The sequence below is a fragment of the Pseudoliparis swirei genome, chromosome 16, assembly GCF_029220125.1.
Source record: "Pseudoliparis swirei isolate HS2019 ecotype Mariana Trench chromosome 16, NWPU_hadal_v1, whole genome shotgun sequence".
NCBI classification, from domain to species: Eukaryota; Metazoa; Chordata; class Actinopteri; order Perciformes; family Liparidae; genus Pseudoliparis; species Pseudoliparis swirei.
Window position 1 is genome coordinate 5149681 of NC_079403.1, and position 25146 is coordinate 5174826.

Sequence of the window (25146 nt, forward strand, 5' to 3'; positions counted from 1 at the left end):
TGCCATCACCACCAATATGCTCATTTCTTCTTCACGCGTTATTTCACACAAAGTAACATGTCGACATATCACATACAAAATGCCGCTTGTAACGTCCTGAAGCGTGTTAATTCATTATAGGTTTTTACAAATGCCGTTTCTTTAATCATTAAAGCACAGAGCAGTTACAGAATCCATTTAATCTATTCTAAATATTCATTTTAACATCTTTGAACACAGAAGATTTAACTAGTAAAGAATGAAAATCACAGCACGCGGTTCTCAGATTTGTTGTTCGCACTAACTGCAATACGAGGTACTGTCGTCCCCGCGTTTAGCCCCGCCCCCTGCTCCGCCCCCCTAGACATCGGGGCAGCCCATCTGGTCCGTGGGCTTCATCCCGCACACCTCGACGCCCTCGCCGCTCAGCAGCTGCTTGGCGCTCGCCACGCTCTCCGGCGGCGGGAAGCGGGAGCGGCTGAGGATCCAGGCGTAGTCGATGTAGAAGATGTTGAGGACGTTGGTGCAGGAGTACACGGCGGACAGGCCGCTGTAGTCGGTGCTCAGCACCAGGTACGGGACGTAGGGCGAGACTGGGAGGGAGAGACGACATCATCACGTGTCAAAGACGCCGACTAAGCTGACATCTCTACGTCTGAGTGGAACTTATAATATTTGATTTAGTTTGCATACATGTAGAAATATACACTTGTATACACTATAAACTTTCATTTTTTCCCTTTTTTCCCCCTTTATTATTTAAATTCTGAAATGTAGTATGCCCTGATTTTATATTTTATTGGAACTAATTTCTCCATGAGGATGAAGAAAGTATATCTATCCATCTACCCATCTATCCATCTCTCTACCCATCTACCTACCTATCTATCCATCTACCTATCTATCTCTCTACCCATCTACCTATCTATCTATCCATCTACCTATCTATCCATCCATCTACCCATCTATCCATCTACCCATCTATCCATCTCTCTACCCATCTACCTATCTATCTACCCATCTATCTACCTATCTATATATCCATCTACCTATCTATCCATCTACCTATCTATCTATCCATCTATCCATCTATCTATCCATTTATCTACCTATCTATCTACCCATCTATCCATCTATCTATCCATTTATCTACCTATCTATCTATCTACCCATCTATCCATCTATCTATCCATTTATCTACCTATCTATCTATCTATCTACCCATCTATCTATATATCTATCCATTTATCTACCTATCTATCTATCTACCCATCTATCCATCTATCTATCTATATATCAACCCATCTATCCATCTATCTCCATTTATCTACCAATCTATCGATCAATCCATCTATCTATCTATCTACCTTCACCTCTACCCATCTATCTATCCATTTATCTACCTATCTATCCATCTACCCATCCATCCATCCATCCATCTATCCATTTATCCATCTACATGCTCAACTATTGAGACACTTCATAAACAGAAATAACTTTTCCTTTTGGACGACGTCCTCGAGAAACGATCGAGTCGTCTCAAATAAATACACAACCCTGGACCGAGGGGAGGAGCTACAGATACAGATCAGTGTCGTGAGATCCGACTCCGACAAATTCACCTCAACATTACGCTGACGTAATAACCGAGTTGTCGGCTGAAAAAAATGTTTTACGGTACGATTTTCACAATATAATAGCCATAAATAAAACACGTGAAACAAAGCAAGACGACCAATCTGACGAAGAACAACAAGAAGAGGATGAAGGAAACAAAAAGCCCAGAGCAGAGAGGATGAGGACGAAGAAGAGCGCTCACAGTGCGAGAAGCTGACTCCCAGCCGGGCCGGTTCTCTCGGGTCTATAACCACCGCGGTTCCTTCGGCCGTCGTCACCTTGCCTTTACTGAGGTGGAGGAACAAGGTACATCAGTTACAGAAATATACAATACATATTAATCTATCATCTCCCAGAATGCAGTGGGGTTTGTCTCTTTCCCTGTTCAATGAGATGCACGCCTCAGATTAGACTTCTCGATTAACGTAAATCTCATAGTTCCTGTCGCTGTCACCAAAGACTCCTTTCCTTCGCCCTCGAGGGGTCACCGTCTTCTCGACTCTACGGAGGTGGAAGAACTTTATTTCCCAGAATGCAGCTGTCCCTCAGTCTGCAGCCAATGGGACTCCGACACCGGAGACCCTCGCTACTCACTAGAGCAGCTTGTTCAGGACCTGGATGGTGCCGTCCGGCCTCACGGCGTAGTCGGCCTCGATGCACTTCCCCTTCTCGAAGGACGCCGGCAGCTTCTCGATCTCGTACCAGTGGCCCATGTACTGCGGGGCGGAGAGGAGGAGGCGTGATGGGGGGGCGGAGAGGAGGCGTGACGGGGGGCTCGGCCAGCGTGGGAACCAAGGGTGTCACGAGCGCGCTTACCTGTTGGAGGGTGAAGTTGGGCTGCAGCATGGGGGTGGGACAGCTACCCCAGTGGTAGGTCTGTGCTGCCACTAGAGGGAGCAGCAGGAGGAAGAGGAGGGACGAGGAGGAAGAGGAGGCCATGTTTCTCTACTGGCGCTCAGAACTCTAAGAAAAACATATTTTATATTATAAGTATCATGTTAGAATGTATTTGTCGATTCGATTTTCCGGCATTTTACTCTACATTTATTTGATAACTTTACAGATTTAAAGGAGTAAAAAGGAGAAAAAGTAATTACTTAAGTAAAAAGGAGAAAAATAATTACTTAAAATGTTACTTAAGTAAAAAGTAATGTAACTGGGCTTTGAAGAGGAAGAAGAGTGGAATAAAAGAACGTCTCCATTATTCTTAAAATAATGTCAATAAAACTAAAGCATTTATACAGATTTCACAAAAGCAAACTATTTTAAATAGTTATTTGTGTAGCTGTAATGTTTTTATTATTATTATTATTATTCTAATTATTATAATGTAGTATTAAATCAAACTAGATATAAATATTGCGAATGGAATTAAAGTTTCATATTTTTATAGTAAATAGTGTGGTGTCAGTTTGTGACGGAGCATATTTGGGGATGCTTATTCCGACGGGTGTGGCCAACTAAAATTCAAGTTTAATTATATATGTAATTTCTAATATTTGAATTTTTGCAGATCGCCAAGCTGCCAGAAAGCTGTTATTTAAAAGTATAGCTGTCTTTGGATGAGTTTGACCTTTGACCTGAACGCCCACCCGGTCTCGCAGCATTTCTTCTTCTATTGTTCTCCGTAGAAACGTTAAACCCCGAGGATTCGACGGTGTTGTCACAAAACGTGTTTCGTCTGAGAATCTCTTCTTCTCTTTTGTCTCTTTACAAACCGGCAGCGGTCCGACCAGTTCCTCTGGAGTCATTGTGGTCGTATTGCAGTCATTTTATCGTAATTATGAAGAAAAAGCTGTAAAGATAATATTTAAATTTACAAAGTGACAATGTCACGAGGTTTTAATTGTCATTATACAACAACGTTACCCAATAACGTTTAGATTGTAGTCCGGATTAGGAAGAAAACAAACATTGTATAATATAATTTAGCACAACAGAGGAGACGAGCAATGGTTTTGTATCATGCAGAATAATTCAAAATGAATAAAATATAAACCTTTATCTCTTACCTCAGGTGCGTGAGGGGTGGAGGTGTCCGGAGGAGTGTGAGGTGTGTGAGGTGTGTGAGGGGTGTGAGGTGTGTGAGGTGTGTGAGGGGTGGAGGTGTCCGGTGGAGTCGGCAGCTGCTGATGAATAAATACAGGAGCAGTGAGGCCGCGTCACGAGGCGACTCATTTGTCGCCGCGCGCACATTCCCACGCTGCTGTGGAGACACACGTCGTGTGAACCGGTTACACGTTTGGTTTGGAACACTTACAGTTTTATTGTCGAGCACGCGCTTCTTCCACTGCTCCATTATTATGGAGCTCGAGCTAAAAGATTTACATATTTTAATTTCTCTCAAAATCACTATGATGAACTTTTAGATAATTCATTAAAATGTTGTTTTATGTCGGTTAATAGATAATTTTATGGCTTTAGTCAAATCAAATTTAGTTTTAATCTTTCTAATTGTATTTATTTGGTGTATTTTATTCTTTTTTAAAAGTATATATTTTATTTTGTGGTGCTGATTCGTTCTGATTATGTCTTATATTAATAATATATTATTATCATTATAATGTACAACGCGTCTGTGTATTTAGAAAATCGCTTTAAGTTTGAATTATAATAATAATATTATTATCAGGCACGTGCACAGACATTTTGGGGGGCAGGTGCTCAAACCAAAAAAAAGGGCACCCAATGCCACAAAAAGAATTCTGACAGAGTTGAAGCGCATTACACTGATGATGCAATACATCCTCGACCTGCATTTCCTCTGGGCAGCATCAGACCGCTTGCTTACATTTTCTTTATGAAATATAGCAACAACAGTAGGCCTACAAGCGTTCTGATTGGCTAATGGGTCGTCATGCCAGCCACGTATTGCCCTCCTCGCTAGTCTGATACGGATCAGTATTGCCCTCTGTCATTTCAAAATGAGTATTGATGAACATCAACAGACATCCCTCTGAACAATACCAGAGAGGCATATTTTTTTTTCAGTCTGGCCACGCAAATCCTAGACCCCCTGTAAATAGCTCTCTTCTCTCTCCTTCTCTCTTCTCTCTCTCTCTTCTCTCTCTTTCTCCCTCTCTATTCTCTAAACATAACTAAGTCAGTAAACAGCTGAAATCACGGATTTCGTGAGTTTTTGTTTGTTTATTTTTTGTGGTTGATTTATCACAAAACAACGTCAGGGGACAAACACCGTCATGACCTGTTGGTCTGGTGCTGCCGGTCAGAGGAGAGAGGTGCACTCGTTTGGTGGCGAGGGTGGAGGGGAGGGGCGCGGCTGCGTGAGCGTCGGGGCGAATTCTCAGATAAATGCCCCGTCGGATATTAAAACACATTTGGGGACTTGATGACAGAAGAGTAACTTTTATTCTTAAATAATGATGAATAAAAAGTGGCACTTTCTCATCCAGGCAAAGGGCTGGTGCTTGAGCACACTGATTGTTATTATAATAATTAGGGGCTCGGCTTTGCTTTTGGCCAGTGTAGTTCTTGTTGCAACCACCAGAGGGAGCCACCACATAGAATACACACGCAGTAGTAACTTTATATTAAAGTTTCTTAATATAGGGTCATAAGAAAGTTACAGAATAATGTTATTTAATAATCGTATCCAGTCTTAAATGCCCTTATATAGAAAATCCTAAATATGTAACGTGTTTGTCGTGTTCAGCAGTAAATATAAAAAATGTATATAAATATATGTATACATATATTTATATATAATTCATAAATATATATAAGTATATATACATATATTTATATATATTTAATAAATATATATATTATATATATATATATAATTATTTATATATTTACATACAACAAAGTTTTTTGTAAAGTATGTCATAATAAAGTCAAAGTAGAGTATGTTTATAAGTCCTCAATGTTGTGAAAAGGATATATTTCAGTTTTTATTTTAAAAAAAGTCTCTATATATTATAGTCTGGGGAAAATTGTGGAAAATTATAATATAATTTGTCAAAAAAATAGTGCAGCGTGTCAGAAAATCTCGTAAAAAGTCACAAAAGGTCAAAGGTTATAAAGAGAACCTAAACACCTCGTCCCTTCAGTGAGCAGAGCCGACACACGCGCTTCATAAAGATGATTTATTTCCAGTGTTTGTTGCACCTCTGGTTCCACAGGCCAGATGTTCACTGTCACAACACATCGTCTCATGCAGTTGCTTGTGTGGCTCCTCCCTCTTCTGAGCGCCCTCATGCATGTCACTGCTTTTCAAAATAAAATAAAAGCACCTGAATGCTCTGACGTTGACGTGAACTCTCCTCTCCTGGATCATTTCCTCCTCAAAGTGTTTCTGGTAAAAACGGTCTTTAAAAAAAAGGGGGGGGAAAAAGAGGCACTTATTCTTTTTGAGATAAAAACAACGTGTAAAAATGTTGAAATAAAAACTGTACCAAGCATTAAATACGATAGTATCAGCATTTCATGTGTTGTTTCTTGTTGTGTGTGTTGTTGTTTTTTTCAGTCATTATTTAATAAAAACTATAATAAATCCTCCATTCAGCTAATATCCGGCCGGTTATGACGGTACTGTGAAAAAATAAAACTTCCCCCAGCACGCGGCGCAGAAAGCAGCTCAGGACGCCCGATACTTCAAGTACAGGCGAAACACAGGCGGACGTATCGTGTTGACAACATCGCCACGAGCAACGAGAGTTAGTCCATAACGCCCTTCATCCCGAAGAGGAGGAGCCGAACCGAGAGAAGCTCCCTCCTCTTCTTCATCTTCATCGGCGTTTAACAATCCGTAAAGTTCATCTGACGCAACGTTCAGGGACCCCGTCGCACGTAGGAGATCCCGTGACACGAGTATGTACACGAGATACATAAAGTATACTTTGTAGAAAAAATATTGTGCAGTAACCTTCGCTAGAAATACTCATTCGTACATTTACGCATTCGTTCCTTTAAAAACCAAAACAAAGTCCTCTCAGACAAGCCCCGCCCCCTTCCTGTTTCACAGATACTGGTAGAACCGCGAGCGGACCACGTGCGCCGCGGACAGTTTGTTGGGGTGAGGCTCCGCCCCCACGCCGGCTTTGTTGTTCTTGCCTTGCGGCCCGCCGCCGTTGACGTGCTCCCCCGCGGGCGGCGAAGAAGGAGGAGGAAGAGGAGGAGGAGGAGGCGGACCCTCGGGAGCCGCCGGGCGGGCCTCCTCGGGGACGGCTCTCGGCGCCGCTTCCGCGCCCGAGTCGGAGCCGTTGTGGCGCTCCCTGCTGATCCAGTCCCGGATGGAGACGTCCTGGGAGGAGCAGCGCGGCTTCAGGCGGTCCAGAGCCGACGGCTCGGCGGTCGGGTCGGCGCCGCCGAGCCGCCGCCAGTCGTTGGCGACCGCCAGCTCGGCGAAGTCCCTCTGGCCGGCCAGGGTGTGGCGGCGCCGGATGTTCTTCTTCCTGCCGCCGCCGCGGCTCTTCTGGGCGAACATGTCGTCGGCGGAGGAGCGCAACTTGGACTTGAGGCGCTCCGTGATCTTGAGGTGCCAGACGGCGGCGCCGGGCGGCTCGGGTCGCTCCGACTCGCTGCGCGAAGACGAGCTCAGGCTGCCGGTGGACCGCCCCTTCTTCATCACCTCCAGGACCCGGGAGAGCCGCGTGGACGACTCCGCCGCCGCCGCCTCGCCCCCGGCGACGCCCTCCGCCGACGACTCGCTGTCGGTCTTCTGCCGGAGTGCCCGGCGCCCGGAGAGGGCGTCGCCCTCGATCCTCCGCTGCGACGGGAAGAGGCGCCGCGCCTCCAGCTTCGCGGCCGCCGCCCCGCCGACCTCGGCGGTCTCGCCGCGCGGCGTCGACCGGCCGCCGCCCGGCGCGAACACCGGGTCGTCGCTCTCGCTGTCCGTCTCCGCCGGCCGGCCCTCGCCGAGCAGCTCGCTGCGCTCGTCGTCCGCCTCCTCGCCGCCGTGCGGCTCCGGGCTCAGGGCGCCGGCGAGGAACGTGACGGACGACGTGGTGGAGTAGTCCGAGGTGACGGAGCTCACCTCGGCGCCGCTCCACTTCTTCGGCCTCGACCGCGGCGCCGACGCCCCGGAGCTCATGGTCCCGAGGTCGGAGGTGTTGTCGTCCGTCCGGGGCGACGGGGCGTCCGGCGGAGACGGCTTCGCCGCGGTCCGGTCGGGGCTCGGCGGCGGCGGCGGCTCCTTCCTGTGCTCCCGCTTGGCGTTCGGCGTGACCTCCGGCGCCCTCCCGTTCTCCTGCCTCTCCTCCGCCGGCGGCTCGGCGTGGAGGAGGAGGCCGGGCCGGGCCTCGCCCCGGGCCTCGTGGTGGTTGGCCTTCTGGCCGGGGGCGGCGGCCTCCATCAGGTCATCGTCTGAGCTGCTGGGCGGCGGCTTCTCCTTGGACTTCTTTCTTTTGCGGCTGGCGGCAGCAAAGATGGAGGAGACCAGCAGCTCTCGGTCCTTCGAGCCCCAGGAACCCTTCGGAGGAAGAGGAGGGAGCCACAGTGAGTATGTATGACGTTTAGGGACACGAGGACCCCCCCCCCGTAAACGGAAACCTGTACCGCGGCCGCTCCGTGAAGCAGCGAGGTGGACAGAGAGAGGAACGTTAACGGCGTCATTGAGAGGGCGTGGCCATGCCGGCGGAAGCAGGCGGAGGCGTGAAGCGAAGCGTCCGCACGGCGGCGGCGAGGCGATGGGAGGCGTGTTTTTTATTCTTATTTTATCTCATGAGGAGAAACTGCAGAAAGTGCGATGTGAAGCAGAAAAGAGGGCGTGGCTCAGATTACTGCGTGAAATGTAAAAAATATGTTTTCTCAGCCCTTTGTGGTTGCTACCCATGCAGGAAAAAAAAGTGGTTTTATTTAGTCTAAATTGTTCTGATATCCATCTGTGATTTCACCTGATACCATGAACGTAAACACACTATAATGTGTCGTGTCACATGACTGAGAAATTACTTTTTTTACAGGTTTTCATCAGGACTATATATTCAGTAAAAGCCTCTTTTCTGTGATTATATATATATATACACATATATATATATTTATTTATATATGTTTAAATATATATTTATTTAAATATATCTAAATACATATTTATTAAAATATATAAATATATATTTATTTATATCTAAATATATCTAAATATATATAAATATATGTATTTATTAATATATATTTAAATATATATATATATATATTTATATATATATATTTAAATAATCGCAAAAAAGAGACTTTTACTAAAGAAATAGTCCTGATGAAGACCTGTAAAAAAAAGTAATTTTTAAATCATATAAATATATATAAATTTAAATATAATGAATAAATAAGTCTTCATTCTATCAGGGTGAGCACAGTAAATGAGGACATCTATCGGAGCGCCGCCACAATCGGGGAGATTTATTTGGTGGTGACTTTGGTGAAGTGTTGGTGTGATGCTGGTCTCCACTGAAGGGTCCTCACCTACCTCCTTTCCTCCTTCACTTGGGGGCCTGAGAGGGTTAACGCTGGGGGCAGACACACACACACACAGACACACACACACACACACACACACACAGACACAGACACACACACACACACACACACAAGCTCACTCCCTCACCTTTGATTTAGCCGAGTCACTAGTCTGTGAATCTGTGGGAGAAGAGAGAGGAGAGGAGACAGGTGAGATGATGTCACTGAGCGGGCGGACACGTCGGTGAGGTGCACCATGGGAAAATGCAACAGGAAGGGGAAGGAAAGAAAAAAAAGGAAGAACAGAACAATGTTGATGAGGAGGGACAAGACGAGCGACCACATCCACGAGCAGACAACAGGCCATGCGGCGTCACGGGGAGATGGACGAGCTCGGCGCTGCACTCGGGTCAGAGAGAGGAATGTTGTGACCTCTTCATCATCATCATCATCAGAGCTTCAGAGGGACGCCGAGTGCAACTGCAGTACGTTTGAAGCTGATAATGTGCCATGAGACACAAGGATGGTGAGGAGGGACGTCCAGGTACGCAGACGGGAACCCTATCGGAGCATTTATTGACTTATATAAATATATATATATTTATATACATATAAAAACGTATCGTTGTGTATCTGCACTTGCAGTGAACAATTTAAAACAGCCTTTTCTATTTGTAATATATATATATATATATAGTATAGTAAGTATTGCTTCTTTATTCTCACTGTTTCACTTCTTTTCTACATTTGCAAACAACCATATCAATATATATATAAATATATATACATATATAAATATAAATAATTATATATATATAAATATATATATGTATATAAATAAATATATATATAAATAATTATATATAAATATATATACATATATAAAAATATATATACATATATTTAGATATATTTAATATATATATATATATTAAATATATATAAATATATGTATACATATATTTAGATAAATATATACATATATACATATATGTACCTATATAATATATGTATATATATATATTTATAAATATATATATATATTTATATATATATATACATATATGTATATATATATATACATATATATAATTATTTATAGATATACAGTATATATATATAAATATATAAAGTATAACATATATTTTTGTACAGCGCTAACTAATATTAGAGATAATCTAAAAGTGACTAAACTTTTCCGTCGGCGCGTAACTTTTCCGATGAAGCGATGACGACATTCGCTGCAGGCACGTTATGGTTGATGAGAATGAGGTGTGACCACAGACAGACTGCGATGGCGTTGACATGGTTACATGGTGACACGGTTACACGGCGACACGGCGACATGATGACGGAGAAACAACCCAATAAAAACCACCAGAAGTGACGGGGGGGTCACAGAGGGGTCACAGAGGGGCTATACGAGGAGAGGGTCACTACATGAGAGAGTAGACCTATAATCAGTCCTCTCATCCTCCTCCTCCTCCTATGTAGATGTCTCTTGTGTTAGTGTGTGTGTGTGTGGCATAGCCGAGCCCCCCCTGTACCCCCCCCCCATTGCAATACAGACGACGGCACGACACACAGACACCCGGGCGGCGTGGGAACCGTACCGTGCTCTCTCTCCCGATGGCGAGCTTGCGAGACAGCGAGGAGAGACAGCGGAGAGCCTTTACAGACGGTTAGCGCCGGCCTCCGACAGACAACCACAACACCTGCACAGTACCGTGTCGCCGCCGCGGCGCCTCTTTCTTACACGCCCTGTCGTGGTCGGCGTTGTCGTTGTTGTCATCGTCGTCGTCGTTTTGTTCCCCCTCTCTCTTTGGCGTGTCCGGCGCTCTTTTTAAAAGAACTGCGGGTTCCTGCAGATCAGGCAGCTACACTGGGGGCAACAATCCTCCTTCTTCCTACAGTTCCAGCTGTCCACGGCGGACATTATAGAGTCCATCAGTGACATCACGGCGTGATAGACTCCGCCCACTTGGCCTGTGTCAAGATCAGTATGTGTGAGTGCTGGGAAAGCCTCTAGGACACCCGACAGAGCCTCACTAGAGACAGAGGGATCACAGGGCGCCGTTCACACACGGGCGGCGCGAGAAGAGAGGCGTGCCGTGTGAGTGCAGCGGTGGGCGGGGCTAAGGGAGGGGGGGCGGGGACACGGCCCCGGAGTTACAGTATCAAAGGGGAGAAGGGTTTTAAAAAAGGAGATTTAAATCTATCAGAAGCAAAATGGAGAAGCGAGACAATTTATCTGCGTCGCTTCTTCGTGCGACGCAGATAAATTCGCCGAAAGCCGACGGCGGCGTTCGGACCCGCCGGGTTGCCGTAGACGTTTCAGTCTGGAGGGCGGCGGGCGGCCAGAGAAGCAAAACACACACACACAAAAAGAGGGGGGGGGGGAAGCTATGGCCTGGGGGAGGAAGCAGCGTTATCATCAACATGTGTTACTGGCTCACGGAGAGGAGAGAGAGAGAGAGAGAGAGAGAGAGGTGGACCCACCAGGGAGTCGCTCTGCCGGAGGCGGCGTGTTACCTGATACTTCGCCCTGCGACGTGGCCGTGCGGCCGATGTTGGTGAGCAGGTGGTCGATGTTGGGCACCGGCTGAGACTCCACCGCGCTCTCCTGGCGAGATATAGTCTGAGGGGGAGAAATGGAGGTCAGGAGGAGGTCAGGAGGTCAGGAGGTCAGGAGGAGTTTGCAATGATGAAACCGCTTTTACATCCTCGGAATGAGGAGGGAGAAACAGCAGGAGGAAGATTGGGTTGAGATGTTCAGATGGTCTTCATTGGGCCTCTTAAAGGGCCGGCGTTACTGAAGCGCTGTATAAAATACTCCCGAACATATTGTTGAATAACTCTCTTTGCATTTGATTATTGTTTATTCGAGAACATTTCTCTATTATTATGACACAAATCCATTTAATTTGAAACCTTCAAAATAAAAGCACGGGATGTAAAGGCGATCATGTGTCTTTCAAGCCGTCAGGGGCCGCATAAAATGACGCGGTGGGCCGCATTCGGCCCGCGGGCCTTGTGTTTGACACCTGTGGTCTTCATGCTGATAAATGATATGTATTGTTTGACATCATGTGCCTTTGTGTATAAAGAGATTGTTTGCAGTCAAATGTCCATGACATGAAATCCAGATTAAATAAAGTTTTAATTCCAGGTTGTAATGCAACAAAATAGCAGACATATCGTTTTGCTCATAAAAATTATACAAAATAACAGAAATTTAATTTTGCTAAAATTATACAAAATATATATTTTTAAATTTTGCTGAAATAATGCAAAATAACAAACATGACATTTTTCAAAAATGATATAAAATACCAAAAATTTAATTTAGCTAAAATTACATAAAATAACAAAAATTTAATTTTGCACAAATTATACGAAATATATATATTTTTAATTTTGCTCAAATAATGCAAAATAACTAAAATGTAATTTTGCAAAAATGATATAAAATATAAAAAATGTAATTCTGCAAAAATTATACAAAATAGCAGAAATGTCATTTTGCTCACTGAAATTTCACTAAATATTAATGTTTTTTGGGTTTACTAAATTGTTCCTTTTATGGATGAATAAATAGTTTTAATCTTATTAAACTGGTTGAAGTCCACCCCTGAGGCAGACACCCATCTGTACTCACCACTGGATCTCCGTTTCCATCGTCGGTGAAGAACCACTCGTACTAGAGGAGAGACGAACGGCATGACATGATGTTCTCTCTTCTACGTGTACATCTTTAATCAAAAAGTAGAAGATCTCCGGCTCACATTCTGAATGAGGGCCTCCACTATCCGGTACTGGTCGGGCATGTGGGTCACCATGTGGGTCATGTTGTCCTCGGTGGTGCGCACCAGAGTGGGGCCGAACACGATGGCCAGGTTCCTCGGTTCCATCTGGCCAGAACGAGAATAACCTTTTTTTAACTCCTCCCGTCCAATCACAGTGAAGGAAGAGGTGTGTGGGCGTGTCTACTCACCTTATTCTTCTCAGAGTTGTCAGCCACAGTTTTGAGATGAGCCGAGAGGAACTTGAGGGTTTCGTAATGATGGTCGGGCAACTCGTGAAGCTGGAGGCGGAGAGAGAGGACGTTAACTCTGTTACGCTGTTCACCTGGTCACATGACCCTGGACGGGGATCCTCCTCTGTTGCTTTTTAAAATCCGGTGTGAGGTCAAAGATCAGGGATGTCGTATGTGTTGTAAAGTCCTCTGAGGAGAGTTCATAATCTGTGATATTGGGCTATATAAAATACACTGAATTGAATTAAGTTGTGTTTATTCTTCATGAGGTTTTAGGGCTCTTGTAAAAACTGCTTTACAACCAAGTAAATATATCAATACATAAATACTACATTTAACTTTAAGGGATGAAGTGAGTTGCCAAAGCGCCTCACCAGCCTCTTGAGCACTTTGAGTCTCTCCACTGGGTCCTGGGTTCGGTTGCCGTCTATAAAGTCTGCGTACCGATCTGCAGGTAGAAATAAAAGTATTAGACTGGAGGTAAATATTATTATTCATTATTTTACAGCGTGTCAGTTCTCATTTCTGGCCACTAGGTGGCATCCACGACCCTTTTGCAGGCCTACCGTTGGTGAACAGCGGCTCTGGAAGTTTCGGAAGAAGGACTTGAGCAAACTGCTGATCACGTTGAGGTCCCTCCATTTCTGAGAAAACACCAGAACAGAAGAGAAGTCAAGAGATAAAGTTTATTCAAATAAAAACGTCTGCTAGCGTCAGTCGGTTCTAATTACGTTCACCGACAAAAAAGATATCATGAATGTAATCCTAAATAATGAGGCAGGGCAGTTGGGTGCTCACACATCTGCATAACACTGCATCTTTAATAAACCACACACACACACACACACACACACACACACACACACACACACACACACACACACACACACACACACACACACACACACACACACACACACACACACACACACACACACACACACACACACACACACACACACTGAGGGCGTCGCTGGGGAACCTGAAACTCCCGAGGAGCGTTTAAAGCGGCGGCGCCACTCACGTCGTCCTGGATGTCGATGTCGTGCATGCCCTTGTTGTTGAGCTCCTCCTGCATGTTGGAGATGGCGGCGTTGTTCCCGGGGACCCGGTAGATGCCCGTGTACTCCAACCCGCGGTCCTCCACCAGTTTACAGCACAGCTCCACGATCAGGGGCACGAACTGGAGCACAGAGACACGACGTGGTCAGATGACTGCGCAGCGCATCATATTATTAATAATCTGTTAAAAGCTCGTCAGCCCATTGAGCAAGATTATTATGACTCGTATTACTTACTTTTAACGGTTTTTATTACTTACTTTTAATAGCATGTATTATTACTTTTAATAGTATGTATTATTTCTTTAAAAAATATGTATTATTATATTTAATGGTTTTTATTACTTACTTTTAATAGCATGTATTATTACTTTTAATAGTATGTATTATTTCTTTTAATAGTATGTATTATTATATTTAATGGTTTTTATTACTTACTTTTAATAGCATGTATTATTACTTTTAATAGTATGTATTATTTCTTTTAATAATATGTATTATTATATTTAATGGTTTTTATTACTTACTTTTAATAGCATGTATTATTACTTTTAATAGTATGTATTATTTCTTTGAATAGTATGTATTATTATATTTAATGGTTTTTATTACTTACTTTTAATTGTATGTATTATTACTTTTAATAGTATGTATTATTTCTTTTAATAATATGTATTATTACATTTAATGGTTTTTATTACTTACTTTTAATAGTATGTATTATCACTTTTAATAATATGTATTATTTCTTTTAATAGTATGTATTATTACATTTAATGGTTTTTATTACTTACTTTTAATAGTATTTACACTACCGTTCAAAAGTTTGGGGTCACTTAGAAATGTCTTTATTTTTCAAAGAAAAGCACTGTTTTGTTTTTTCAATAAGATATTAATCAAAAATACACACTATACATTGTTAATGTAATAGTTGACTGTCTAGGTGAGAGTTCTAATGGTTCAATGAAATATGGAATATTATAGAGGCCCATTTCCCATTCAACGATCACTCCAGTGTTCTAATGGTATGTGTTTGCTAATCGCTTAGAAGACTAATGTCTGATTAGAAAACCCTTGTGCAATTATGTTAGCACAGCTGAAAACAATTATGCTGGTGATATAAGCTATACAACTGGCCTTCCTTTGAGCTTGAAGTTTGAAGAACAAAATTAATACTTCAAATATTAATCATTATTTCTAACCTTGTCAATGTCTTGACTATATGTTCTATGAAATGTTCAATTAATTTGATAAATAAAAGTGAGTTTTCATGGAAGACATGAAATTGTCTGGATGACCCCAAACTTTTGAACGGAATATATATATATATATGATTTTTCCCTGTTTTATTGTATTTTGTATTATTTTTAAAATGTTTATGACATATTTTGTTTTTGTTTTGGAAGTGAAAAAAAGAAAGAAAACAGTAACGGCAACATCCATAAAACCCCTAAAATCTTCAGTACAGATGCAATTATTTAACAAGCAATTAATATTTAGTATTAAAAACAAAGTCATCTGACGGGTTTCATTCCTAATCCGTGACGCCACCTTGTTGGTGTGAGCGGGGGGGCAGTCGTCCAGCCTCACGCCGAACGTCACTGCAGGGGACGGCTTCCTCTCGAAGGGTTTCCTCATCAGCCCCGGGAGCCCCTTCCTCCACATGCCTTTGTCCTTGGGCGGGCTGGTGTCATCTGCAAGCAGCGCGCCACGTTACAGCACACACACACACACACACACACACACACACACACACACACACACACACACACACACACACACACACACACACACACACACACACACACACACACACACACACACACACACACACACACACACACACTCTGGGATGTCCCTCCTCCGACCTTTGTGCGTGTTCCTCCTCTCCTGCTCCGGTTTGAGCGTGAGGGCGCTCGACGCCCTCGTCTCTCCTTTCCCGCCCAGCAGCGTCTGTCTGATGCGCGAGGATTTGGGCGACGCCTCCGCCTTGCTGCCCGCCGGACTGCGTGACACACGAACGCCACGTGAGCTTTACAGTCCTGAAGAGCGAGGACCCCCCCCATCTCTCTTTAGCCCCTCACCTCATCAAGGTGTTGTACTCCTTGATCTTCCTGCTGATGAGGTCGTGGCTGGTGAAGGCCGCGTTCTACAGGGACACAAGAGGAGACGGTCGAGGCGTCAGAGGCAGTCGCCGTGCTGGAGGCAGATTAATAATTACTTATAAAGCTGGTGATCGCTGGACTCACTGAGCAAGATTATTATGACTCGAATTACTTACTTTTAATGGTTCTTCTTACTTACTGTTAACATGCTGTCCTGTAGCTTTATGTACATTGTGTGTATTTTGTGTTCTTCTTACCACATTTACTGTTGTAGTGTCTTACCCTGTACTGTTTGTTGTTGTTTTATGTTTTTATTGTTTTATGTTTGTTATTGTTTATGTTTGTTATTGTTTGTTTTTGTTATTGTCTGTGGAGGGACGACAGATGCAAATTAGCTGAAGCTGCAATCAGCTACAGCGCATCAGATGGTGATACTTATGTTTTAACTGTACATGGTCCCTTTTAAATGAAGAAGAAGATGAAGAACAAGAAGAAGGAGGAGATGAAGAAGAAGAAGGAGGATGAAGAAGAAGAAGAAGAAGAGGGAGGAGGAGATGAAGAAGAAGGAGGAGGATGTAGAAGAAGGAGGAGGAGGAAAAGGGAGAAGAAGGAGGATGAAGAAGAAGAAGAGGGAGGAGGATATGAAGAAGAAGGAGGAGGAGAAGAAAAAGGAGGAGGACAAAAGAGGAAGAAGAAGAAGAAGAAGAAGAAGAGTATTGTTCTTGGTGAGGGGATGACTTTATGTCTAAACTATGACTCTAGAGCGCAGGCCACACATGGCCACTCCCTCGCCTCCTCCTCCCTCCTCCGCCTTTCCTGCCTCCCTCGCTTGCTCCTCCTCCCGCCTCGCCTCCTCCCCTCGCCTCCTGGCCACCTCCTCCCTCCTCGCCCCTCCCTCGCCTCCTCCGCCTCCTCCCTCCTCCTCCCTCGCCTCCTCGCCCCCTCCCCTCCTCGCCTCCTCCCCCCCTCGCTCCCTCCCTCCTCCCTCCCTCCCCCCCTCCTCCCTCCCCCCTCCCTCCCCCCCTCCCTCCCCCTCTTCCCTCCTTCCTCCCTCCCTCCCTCCTCGCCTCCCTCGCCTCCCTCGCCTCCCTCGCCCCTCCCTCCTCCCTCCTCCTCCCTCCTCCTCCTCGCCCCTCCCCTCCTCCCCCTCCCTCCTCCTCCCCTCCCTCCCTCCCCCTCGCCTCCCTCGCCCCCTCCTCCTCGCCCTCGCCCCTCCTCGCCCCTCCTCGCCTCCTCCTCCTCCTCGCCCCTCCCTCCCTCCTCGCCCTCCTCCTCCCTCCCCTCCTCGCCCCCTCACCTCCTCGTCCAGGTTGCTGCTCTCCTGGATGACCCGGATCCAGGCCAGCATGTCGTGGCGGTCCTCGGCCTGGAACAGGAACTCGCAGTCCGCGGTGGTGAGGCGCAGCACGTTCTTGCGCTTGGTGTCGCTGTAGGAGATGTCGACGAGGCACGCCTTGATGCCGATGGGCAGCGGCTCGTCCACCGCGTGGCGGCTGGCGTGCGCCCGCCCCTCCTTCCTGTCCTTGTAGAGGCAGAGGTAGCGGCCGCGCAGCACGGCGTACATCTGCTTCCACGGGCGCATGCCCCCCCCTCCCCCGACGCGCTGCGGGAGTCACGAGAAGGGCGTTAAGAGCACAGAGGGGGAGTGTGTGGTTGGCATTAGGGCTGCAACTAACGATTATTTTGATAATCGATTAATCGGTTGATTATTTTATCGATTAATCGATAAAAAAACAAAAAAACTCAACCCTTTATTCAAAACAGGGTCCGTACGGTCATGGAAAACCTGGAAAAGTCATGGAAATTTTAAATGGCTATTAGCAGGCCTAGAAAAGTAATTGAAAAAAATAAAATCCCAAAATATTTGGAAAAGTAATGAAAATTTGTTTTATTCACATTTTAATTTACACGGTATATATACTGTATGCTTTGGAATTCTCATTGTTAGTTTAAATACTACATCTTCTCACTTTGTCACGTATAGACAGAGTTTTCACAAAATGTTTAATCATGGAAATTTGGTTTAAAGTCATGGAAAGGTCCTGGAGACCCACTGGTCACCATGGTGATGAACCCGTCACAGACAGACTGACAGCTTTCCTCTCCTGAGCAGTGGTCCCCATGTGGCCCCCTGAACAATACCTGAACGTTCACGATACCTATTTACGATTTTTTTTCACCTGGCCCGCTGCCGTTGAGATTGCAGTGAGACGCGGAGAAAATGTGAAGTGGTGCTCTTCGCAATAAAACATCTTTGATGGACGTGTCGCGTCCTCGTTCAATCAGCCTTCAGATGTCCACAGCGTTTGGGAAGTTGGTTAGTTCACACTTCCGCTTCACACTGCTGTTCACGCTGCACAGTGTAGCGATACTAACACTACCCATGGTTAAACACGATGTGATTCCTAGTTCATTTTAGTTCCCACTTCCTTAAAGGTTCAGAGAGCTTCCTGTTCCCACTTCCTGTTTCACACTTCCTTGTTCACACTTCCAGTTCACACTTCCTGGTTCCTCCTGGAAAAACTTTCCGCTATCCACACTTCCTGAATAACCACGTTTTCTACGTTCATACTTCCTGGAAATTCACACTTCCTGGTTCACACTGCGCCTGGGTTCCCACTACCTGGTTCCCACTTCCTGTTCCCGTGAATGTCCTGGTTCACACTCCCTGGTTCCCACTTCCTGGTTCCCACTTCCTGGTTCACACTTCTGGGTTCACACTTCCTGGTTCACACTCCCTGGTTCCCACTTCCTGGTTCCCACTCCCTGGTTCCCACTTCCTGGTTCACACTTCCTGGTTCCCACTTCCTGATTCACACTCCCTGATTCACACTCCCTTGTTTACACGTCCTGGTTCACACTTCCTGGTTCACACTTCCTGGTTCACACTCCCTGGTTCCCACTTCCTGGTTCCCATCCTTTTATCGACTTGCAGCCCTAGTTGGCATGGCAACGTCATCAATATCCTGCAGAGTTCACACTCCTGGTTCCCACAAAGTCAGAAGATGCACTTCCTGGTTCACACTTCCTGTTTCACACTTCCTGTTTCACACTTCCTGGTTCACACTTCCTGGTTGACACTTCCTGGTTGACACTTCCTGGTTCACACTTCCTGTGTCACACTTCCTGGTTCACACTTCCTGGTTCACACTTCCTGGTTCACACTTCCTGGTTCACACTTCCTGGTTCACACTTCCTGGTTCACACTTCCTGGTTCACACTTCCTGTGTCACACTTCCTGGTTCACACTCCCTGGTTCACACTTCCTGGTTCACACTTCCTGGTTCACACTTCCTGGTTCCCACTCCCTGGTTCCCACCTTGCTCTTGTCCGTGTTCAGCTGCTTGAAGTGCAGCAGTCCCTCCCGGACGGCGTCGCAGAACACGCCGGAGGACGAGTTCCTCCTGGACCCCGAGTCTTCAGAGGACCGGTCCACCGCCTGGAGGACGAGAACAACGAGAGGGGAACATCTGGAGGGTTGTGGAGGAGGAATGACACGGAGAGGAGAGAGGAGGGGGGGAGAGAGGAGAGGAGAGAGAGAGAGGAGAGAGAGAGAGAGGAGAGAGAGAGGAGAGGAGAGGAAAGAGAGAGAGGAGAGAGAGAGGAAAGAGAGAGAGAGGAGAAAGGAGAGAGAATAAAGAGAGGAAAGAGAGGAGAGAGAGGAGAGAGAGAGAGGAAAGAGAGAGAGAGAAGAAAGGAGAGAGAATAAAGAGAAGAAAGAGAGGAGAGAGGAGGGGGGGAGAGAGGAGAGAGAGAGAAGCAGGATGTGCCGGGTCACATGACCCGAGAACACGGCTGGCACCGAACTCACGCGATAAGAAACGAAGGGATAGAACTCACCTTCCTCAGACTCTTCAGGCCCGGGATCAAAGGCCCCCTGAAGGGAAAGGAAGAGAGGATCTCAACGTCAACAACAGATATCAGGAGAGCCGTTTCTTAACGTCGCTCAACTCTTTTTTCTAATAACTCACGCGATGACCTCTCCCCAGTAGTTATCCAGGCCTTCGTCACACGACTTGGACCGCTCGGTTTTGGTACCAGAATCTGACTCGATAATTGTGAGACGGAGAGAATCTATGAAGGGAGAGAGAGAGAGAGAGAGAGAGAGGGGTTAAAAAAACACCCCACAATGATTCACAAGCCGATTCCTCCTCCTTTGACGCGGTCGCCGCGCACCTTGGTCATGTGACATGTGGCGTCGGAGGAGCGGGGACAGAGAGGCGGGGCTGGGCGGCACCGTGGTGATGACGATGGGCGCTCCGCATACGACGGCGGAGGCGAGGACGTGTGCGCTGTCCGGGTCGGTGCCGAGACTCGACGGCTCGTCTGAGGAGGCGGGAAGAGAGGAAATATGAAGGAATGATTATTAATAACTAAATACATTATTAACGGCGTTCAGGGGGGGGGGGGGGGGTTGGATGATGATGGAAGAAATGACACGTCGGAAACAAAGTAAAGGTCATTTACTGAATCTATATATTGTATTAGCACATTGTCAGTGAATGTAAAGCTTTCGGCGTGCTACATGACAAATGAAAACCCCCCAAAAAGTGTAAAGAATTAATTAAAATGTATTTATCTGCTTAATCGTAGCAGTTCCTAGCTAACGTAGCTAACGACATTAGCGTGTCCGTAAAGCTTCAAACTGTTTCAGCGTGCTACATGACAAATGTAAACCTCCCAAAAAAGTGTAAAGAATGAATTAAAGTGTATTTATCAGCTTTTTCGTAGGAGTTCCTAGCTAACGTAGCTAACGACATTACACACAAAGAGATCCACTGTGTAATCGTTCCGATCGTGCGGCATTCCTCTTTATTATTCCAGCCGAACACGTCGGCATGAATAAAACAAGAACGGGCACTCGGTAGAGCGCATACCTTCGCATATCACAAGATTGGGCATTGAATTATGAACATTTTGGCATTAGTTGCATGCCAATCGGATAGAAATTGATGGTAAAAATAATATTTTGACCTTTTCATGACCTTGCCTTTGACCAAATTGATCCCAAAATCTAATCAAATGGTTCCCGGATAATAACCAATCATGCCACCAAATGTCATGCAATTCAAAGAATATGTTGACCTTCTCGTGACCTTGACCTTGACCTTTGACCCGATCAATCCCAAAATCGAATCAAATGGTCCCCGGATAATAACCAATCATCCCACCAAATTTCATGCGATTCGGTTCAATACGTTTTGAGTTATGCGAATAACACGCACGCACGCATACAAATAAATACACGGTGGTCAAAACATTACCTTCCGCATTTTCAATGCGAAGGTAAAAACAGGAAGTATCACTTGGCTCATGAAATCCCCCCAAAAAACAAAGCGTACTTCAGGTGTGCTATCGCCACTCGGATAAACACGTCGTAAAGCGGCCGCAGCGAGGCGTCTGAGTTCCGATAAGCCGGGAACACGCCTTCCCCTCTCAAATAAACACGGCGGCTTTGCATCGCCACACACACACACAGGGTCATACCGTCTGATATGCAATATGTGTATATTTGTATCGGCCGGACGGCGAGCCCTGAAAGCAAATGAAGAGAGGATGAATCATATCGGGCGATACGCGGGGAGGTGAAAGCAGGTCGAGGGCGTCGTGTGTTCCTTCGTGAGCGGTGACGCCGCCAAATTATAGAATCACAAGTTACAGAAAAAGCTAAAAATAAAAGGATCTAAATGATTAAATTCCTGCCTGATACCTTTAAACCCTCAAAGACATCTCCCAGGATGCCTCACACCTCACTGATGCCAGGGTCCGATCTAAACTACTCGTTTCTGTCTCTGTTCAATGTGAAGCTACTCGGAGGAGATGCTACGCTTAGCTTAGCATACGGTCTGGAAACACCGGGAAGCCGCCGGCTAGAAAGAGTCTGGAATATAACTTTATATTTAAAAGCACAAACATGAGATCGCAGCCATATAATCGTTATTTTTCTCTAAAGTCTGACATGATCAGTGTGAATTAAGAAATGTGTTACACACAGAACACTGGGGAATATAATCTGGATCTAAATGTAGAGATGTACACACACACACACACACACACACACACACACACACACACACACACAGACACACACACACACACAGGTGAACCCTGCTGTTCTGGGGCACAGACAGCTAAGCTAAATGTGCAGCAGTTGTTCCTCTTTTATTGTTTGGAGCTATACTGTGAAATCTAATTGGAGCCGCAGGAACGCTCTTATTACCTTCGCATTGAAAATGCGGAAGGTTATGTTTTGATCGCCGTGTATTTATTTATTTATCTATTTATTTGTATGCGTGTTACTCGCATAACTCAAAAAGTATTACACCGAATCGCATGGAATTTGGTGGGATGATTGGTTATTATCCGGGGACCATTTGATTAGATTTTGGGAACTATCGGGTCAAAGGTCAAGGTCATGAAAAGGTCAACATCTTCTTTTTACCATAGCGTGGTCAATTTCTATCCAATTGGCATGCAACTAATGCCAACATTTTCAGAATTCAATGCCCAATCTTGTGATATGCGAAGGTATGCGCTCTACCGAGTGCCCGTTCTAGTTCCTCTTGTTATGTCACAGTCCATCAGGGCGACGCTTGCGGGGAAATATGAGCCAATTCAGGGAATGGGTGGAGGGGGGGGGGGGGTGCTCCCACTCGGATGCCGCAAGGTGGTTTGAATACGTCCCGGTGTCGCGCCGTCACCTCGTCGCACACCTGACGTCACCCCGGGGTTCAAAATCGCACCAGGAAACAAGCGATGTGAGCCTTTAAATCCCCGTCATGACGCTGCGACTGGAGCTCGACGCCACAGAGGCGTGTTATTTCTCTACTTCAACGAAGTCCGATTCTAACGAGCGACGCGAAACCACGGGGTATTTCCTGTTTCTACATCCACGATGACATTAAGGAAACAAAAGATGTCCTTGTAGTATGAAAAATAAGACCACGACGGGTAACACTTGATATGCAGCGCCTGTTTTTGCCTTTTTTTTGCGGTTGTGTGCATCGACTCGGGTTGTTGTTTTGTTATGTGGTTCCCACGGAGAGAGAGAGAGATTTTTTTTATTTTATCCACAATTAAAGATATCGAAAGTGCAACCGCATCTATAATGGGCAGGAACACCATACTTCACATCTTAAAATGTGGATTTTAAGATGTGATATTAATGCAACTAAGAGGACACATCAGTTCCATCTTGCGTGCAGACAACAGCAGATTGTTTATCTTCTGTTTATCCTGACACACACACACACACTAACACACACACTCTCCTTTGCATGTCAAACCCATGATAGAATTTCCCAATGGACTGAACCCACTTTTCCTCGACTGTATATAAGGATGGAGTATCATTTGAATTTTTCCAAATTTGAAAATATCATAAAATAAAAAAATATATTGCATTGAGGAATATAATCCTAACATATGGTTCCTTGAACCAGATAAGCCAAACTTCTTCATGTATCCGCGTGTTAGCGGAAGGACACAAAGACTTTCCTTAAATAAAACAAAGTCTAAAGTTTCCTGATTCGCATCGACAGCATTTTCCAGATTTAGATAAGAAAATAACAAATCAATATGTCTGGCCGAGCACACGATGGCAAATTTGGAAACTTGGAGCAAAACTAATTCTAATCTGAAGTCAGAGATTAGACGTGGATAGTTCACGTCATTTGCCGTCAGCTCGTTCCAGGCGTGGCGTCGAGAGTCGGCCGAGCTTTCACGCACAAACACACTTTGTCACTCGTAGCCGCGTCATCATGTCTTCACAGCGCTACCCTGCCACTGCGGTTGCTATGGAAACAGGAAGCAGGCGAGCGGAGCCTTACCTATGAAGGGGATCGAATCCAGGGAGTCGTCCAAGTTGTCGGAGCCCGACTTCTGTCGCGCGTCCCCGAGTCTTCTCGGACGGGCCTCCCTGAAGCCGCCGCCGTCGGACGTCCAGCACATGGCTCCGTCTGCGGAGCCGGCCTTCACCAACGGCGGCGGCTCGCGAGTCCCCGCTCCCTGGTTGTCGTTAACGGCGAGCACGTAGGACGGAGGGCGGACGTGGGGCGGCCCGGAGTTCTTGTCCCTTCTTAGGACGACGACCGTCGCGTCCGGTCCTTCCACGCCCGCCGCAAAACCGCCGTTAGTCCGTACGAGGGCGCTGGTGGAACTGGACAGTCCTCTGGCTTTTGGCTTTTGGGTGACGGCTCCATTGGCGGCGGAGGAAGCACGGGGAGAGGCAGCGACGACCACGCTCTGCAGTTTGGAGGAGGTACCGGAGCAAGAGGAGGACCTGGCCGCCAACCCGGCCTCCGACCTGCTCTCCATTTTCAGGCTGTCGGCCCGGCCTCGGAGCAGCAGGTGCAGAGGGGACGAGTGGCTCGGGCGGTTGCCCGCCGCGTTGGCTCGTTGGTCTTTGAGAGGGTCCGTGGGTCGAGAGGAGGGTGAGGCGGTCGAAGGGTCCGAGACGGAGTGGTTGACGGGCAGGCGCGACGGTCTCATTACGACGCCGTCGGTCCGCGACGTGATCGCGTTGGAGTCCGTCGTGAATCTCGTAAACGCGGGAGCAGAGTTGGACAGTCCGCCTCCTCGCCCGTCGCGCTCCTGTCCGTGGAGACTCCTGTTCAGACGAGGCGACGCCCTCGGGCCCGTTCCCTGCCGGCTGGCTCTGGCTTCCTCTCCCCGACACAGCAGCAAGCCGTCCTCCAACGCCACCCGGTCTCCGAAGACGGCCGACCCCCCCCCGGCGTCTCCGGACCGCTGGCCCAGGTAGTCGCAAGACCGCGCCCGAGGTTCGGGGACTCCGGCGACGCCGGAGAAAGGCAGGGCGTCCTCGGACGCGCTCCGGGGCCAATTCCTGTCCGCCGTGGTCCTCTCCGCCCCGAGCCTCTCTTGGGAGACGCTGCGTAACGGAGTCGCCGCGGCGCCCTTCTCCACGCCGCCG

The 25146-nt window shown here is 46.4% G+C and overlaps 2 protein-coding genes across 2 annotated transcripts in view; both read right to left on the reverse strand.

The window, feature by feature from the left end:
• Positions 1 to 4298, reverse strand: apodb (apolipoprotein Db). Its single transcript, XM_056434120.1, has 5 exons — positions 3609 to 4298; positions 2413 to 2559; positions 2191 to 2312; positions 1799 to 1884; positions 1 to 572 (listed from the first exon to the last, which is right to left on the reverse strand). Exons 2-5 carry the CDS (start codon positions 2533 to 2535, stop codon positions 340 to 342), a joined length of 564 nt encoding a protein of 187 aa, XP_056290095.1. The 5' UTR covers positions 2536 to 2559; positions 3609 to 4298; the 3' UTR covers positions 1 to 339.
• A 1392-nt stretch (positions 4299 to 5690) lies between these two features.
• LOC130206136 (rho GTPase-activating protein 21) overlaps positions 5691 to 25146 on the reverse strand; it is a 45627-nt gene continuing 26171 nt past the window's right edge. Inside the window, 19 exon segments of the mRNA XM_056433937.1 lie at positions 5691 to 8029; positions 9161 to 9192; positions 11545 to 11650; positions 12671 to 12712; positions 12798 to 12923; positions 13007 to 13096; positions 13423 to 13496; positions 13615 to 13644; positions 13647 to 13692; positions 14073 to 14231; positions 15661 to 15803; positions 15978 to 16114; positions 16194 to 16258; positions 17512 to 17817; positions 19534 to 19653; positions 20055 to 20091; positions 20186 to 20288; positions 20391 to 20540; positions 24044 to 25146. The exon segment at positions 24044 to 25146 is cut by the window's right edge and continues 878 nt beyond it. Of these exon segments, the coding sequence (XP_056289912.1) occupies positions 6578 to 8029; positions 9161 to 9192; positions 11545 to 11650; positions 12671 to 12712; positions 12798 to 12923; positions 13007 to 13096; positions 13423 to 13496; positions 13615 to 13644; positions 13647 to 13692; positions 14073 to 14231; positions 15661 to 15803; positions 15978 to 16114; positions 16194 to 16258; positions 17512 to 17817; positions 19534 to 19653; positions 20055 to 20091; positions 20186 to 20288; positions 20391 to 20540; positions 24044 to 25146 (4321 nt within the window). The 3' untranslated portion in view covers positions 5691 to 6577.

Excerpts from the sequence above, each read along its gene's own strand:
- apodb (XM_056434120.1), bottom strand. The coding sequence starts at position 2,535 with ATGGCCTCCTCTTCCTCCTCGTCCCTCCTCTTCCTCCTGCTGCTCCCT. Across the intron at positions 1,885-2,190 it reads GTCCTGAACAAGCTGCTCTA|TAAAGGCAAGGTGACGACGG; the intron begins GTGAGTAGCGAG and ends CCTCCACCTCAG. Across the intron at positions 573-1,798 it reads GGGAGTCAGCTTCTCGCACT|TCTCGCCCTACGTCCCGTAC; the intron begins GTGAGCGCTCTT and ends TCTCCCTCCCAG.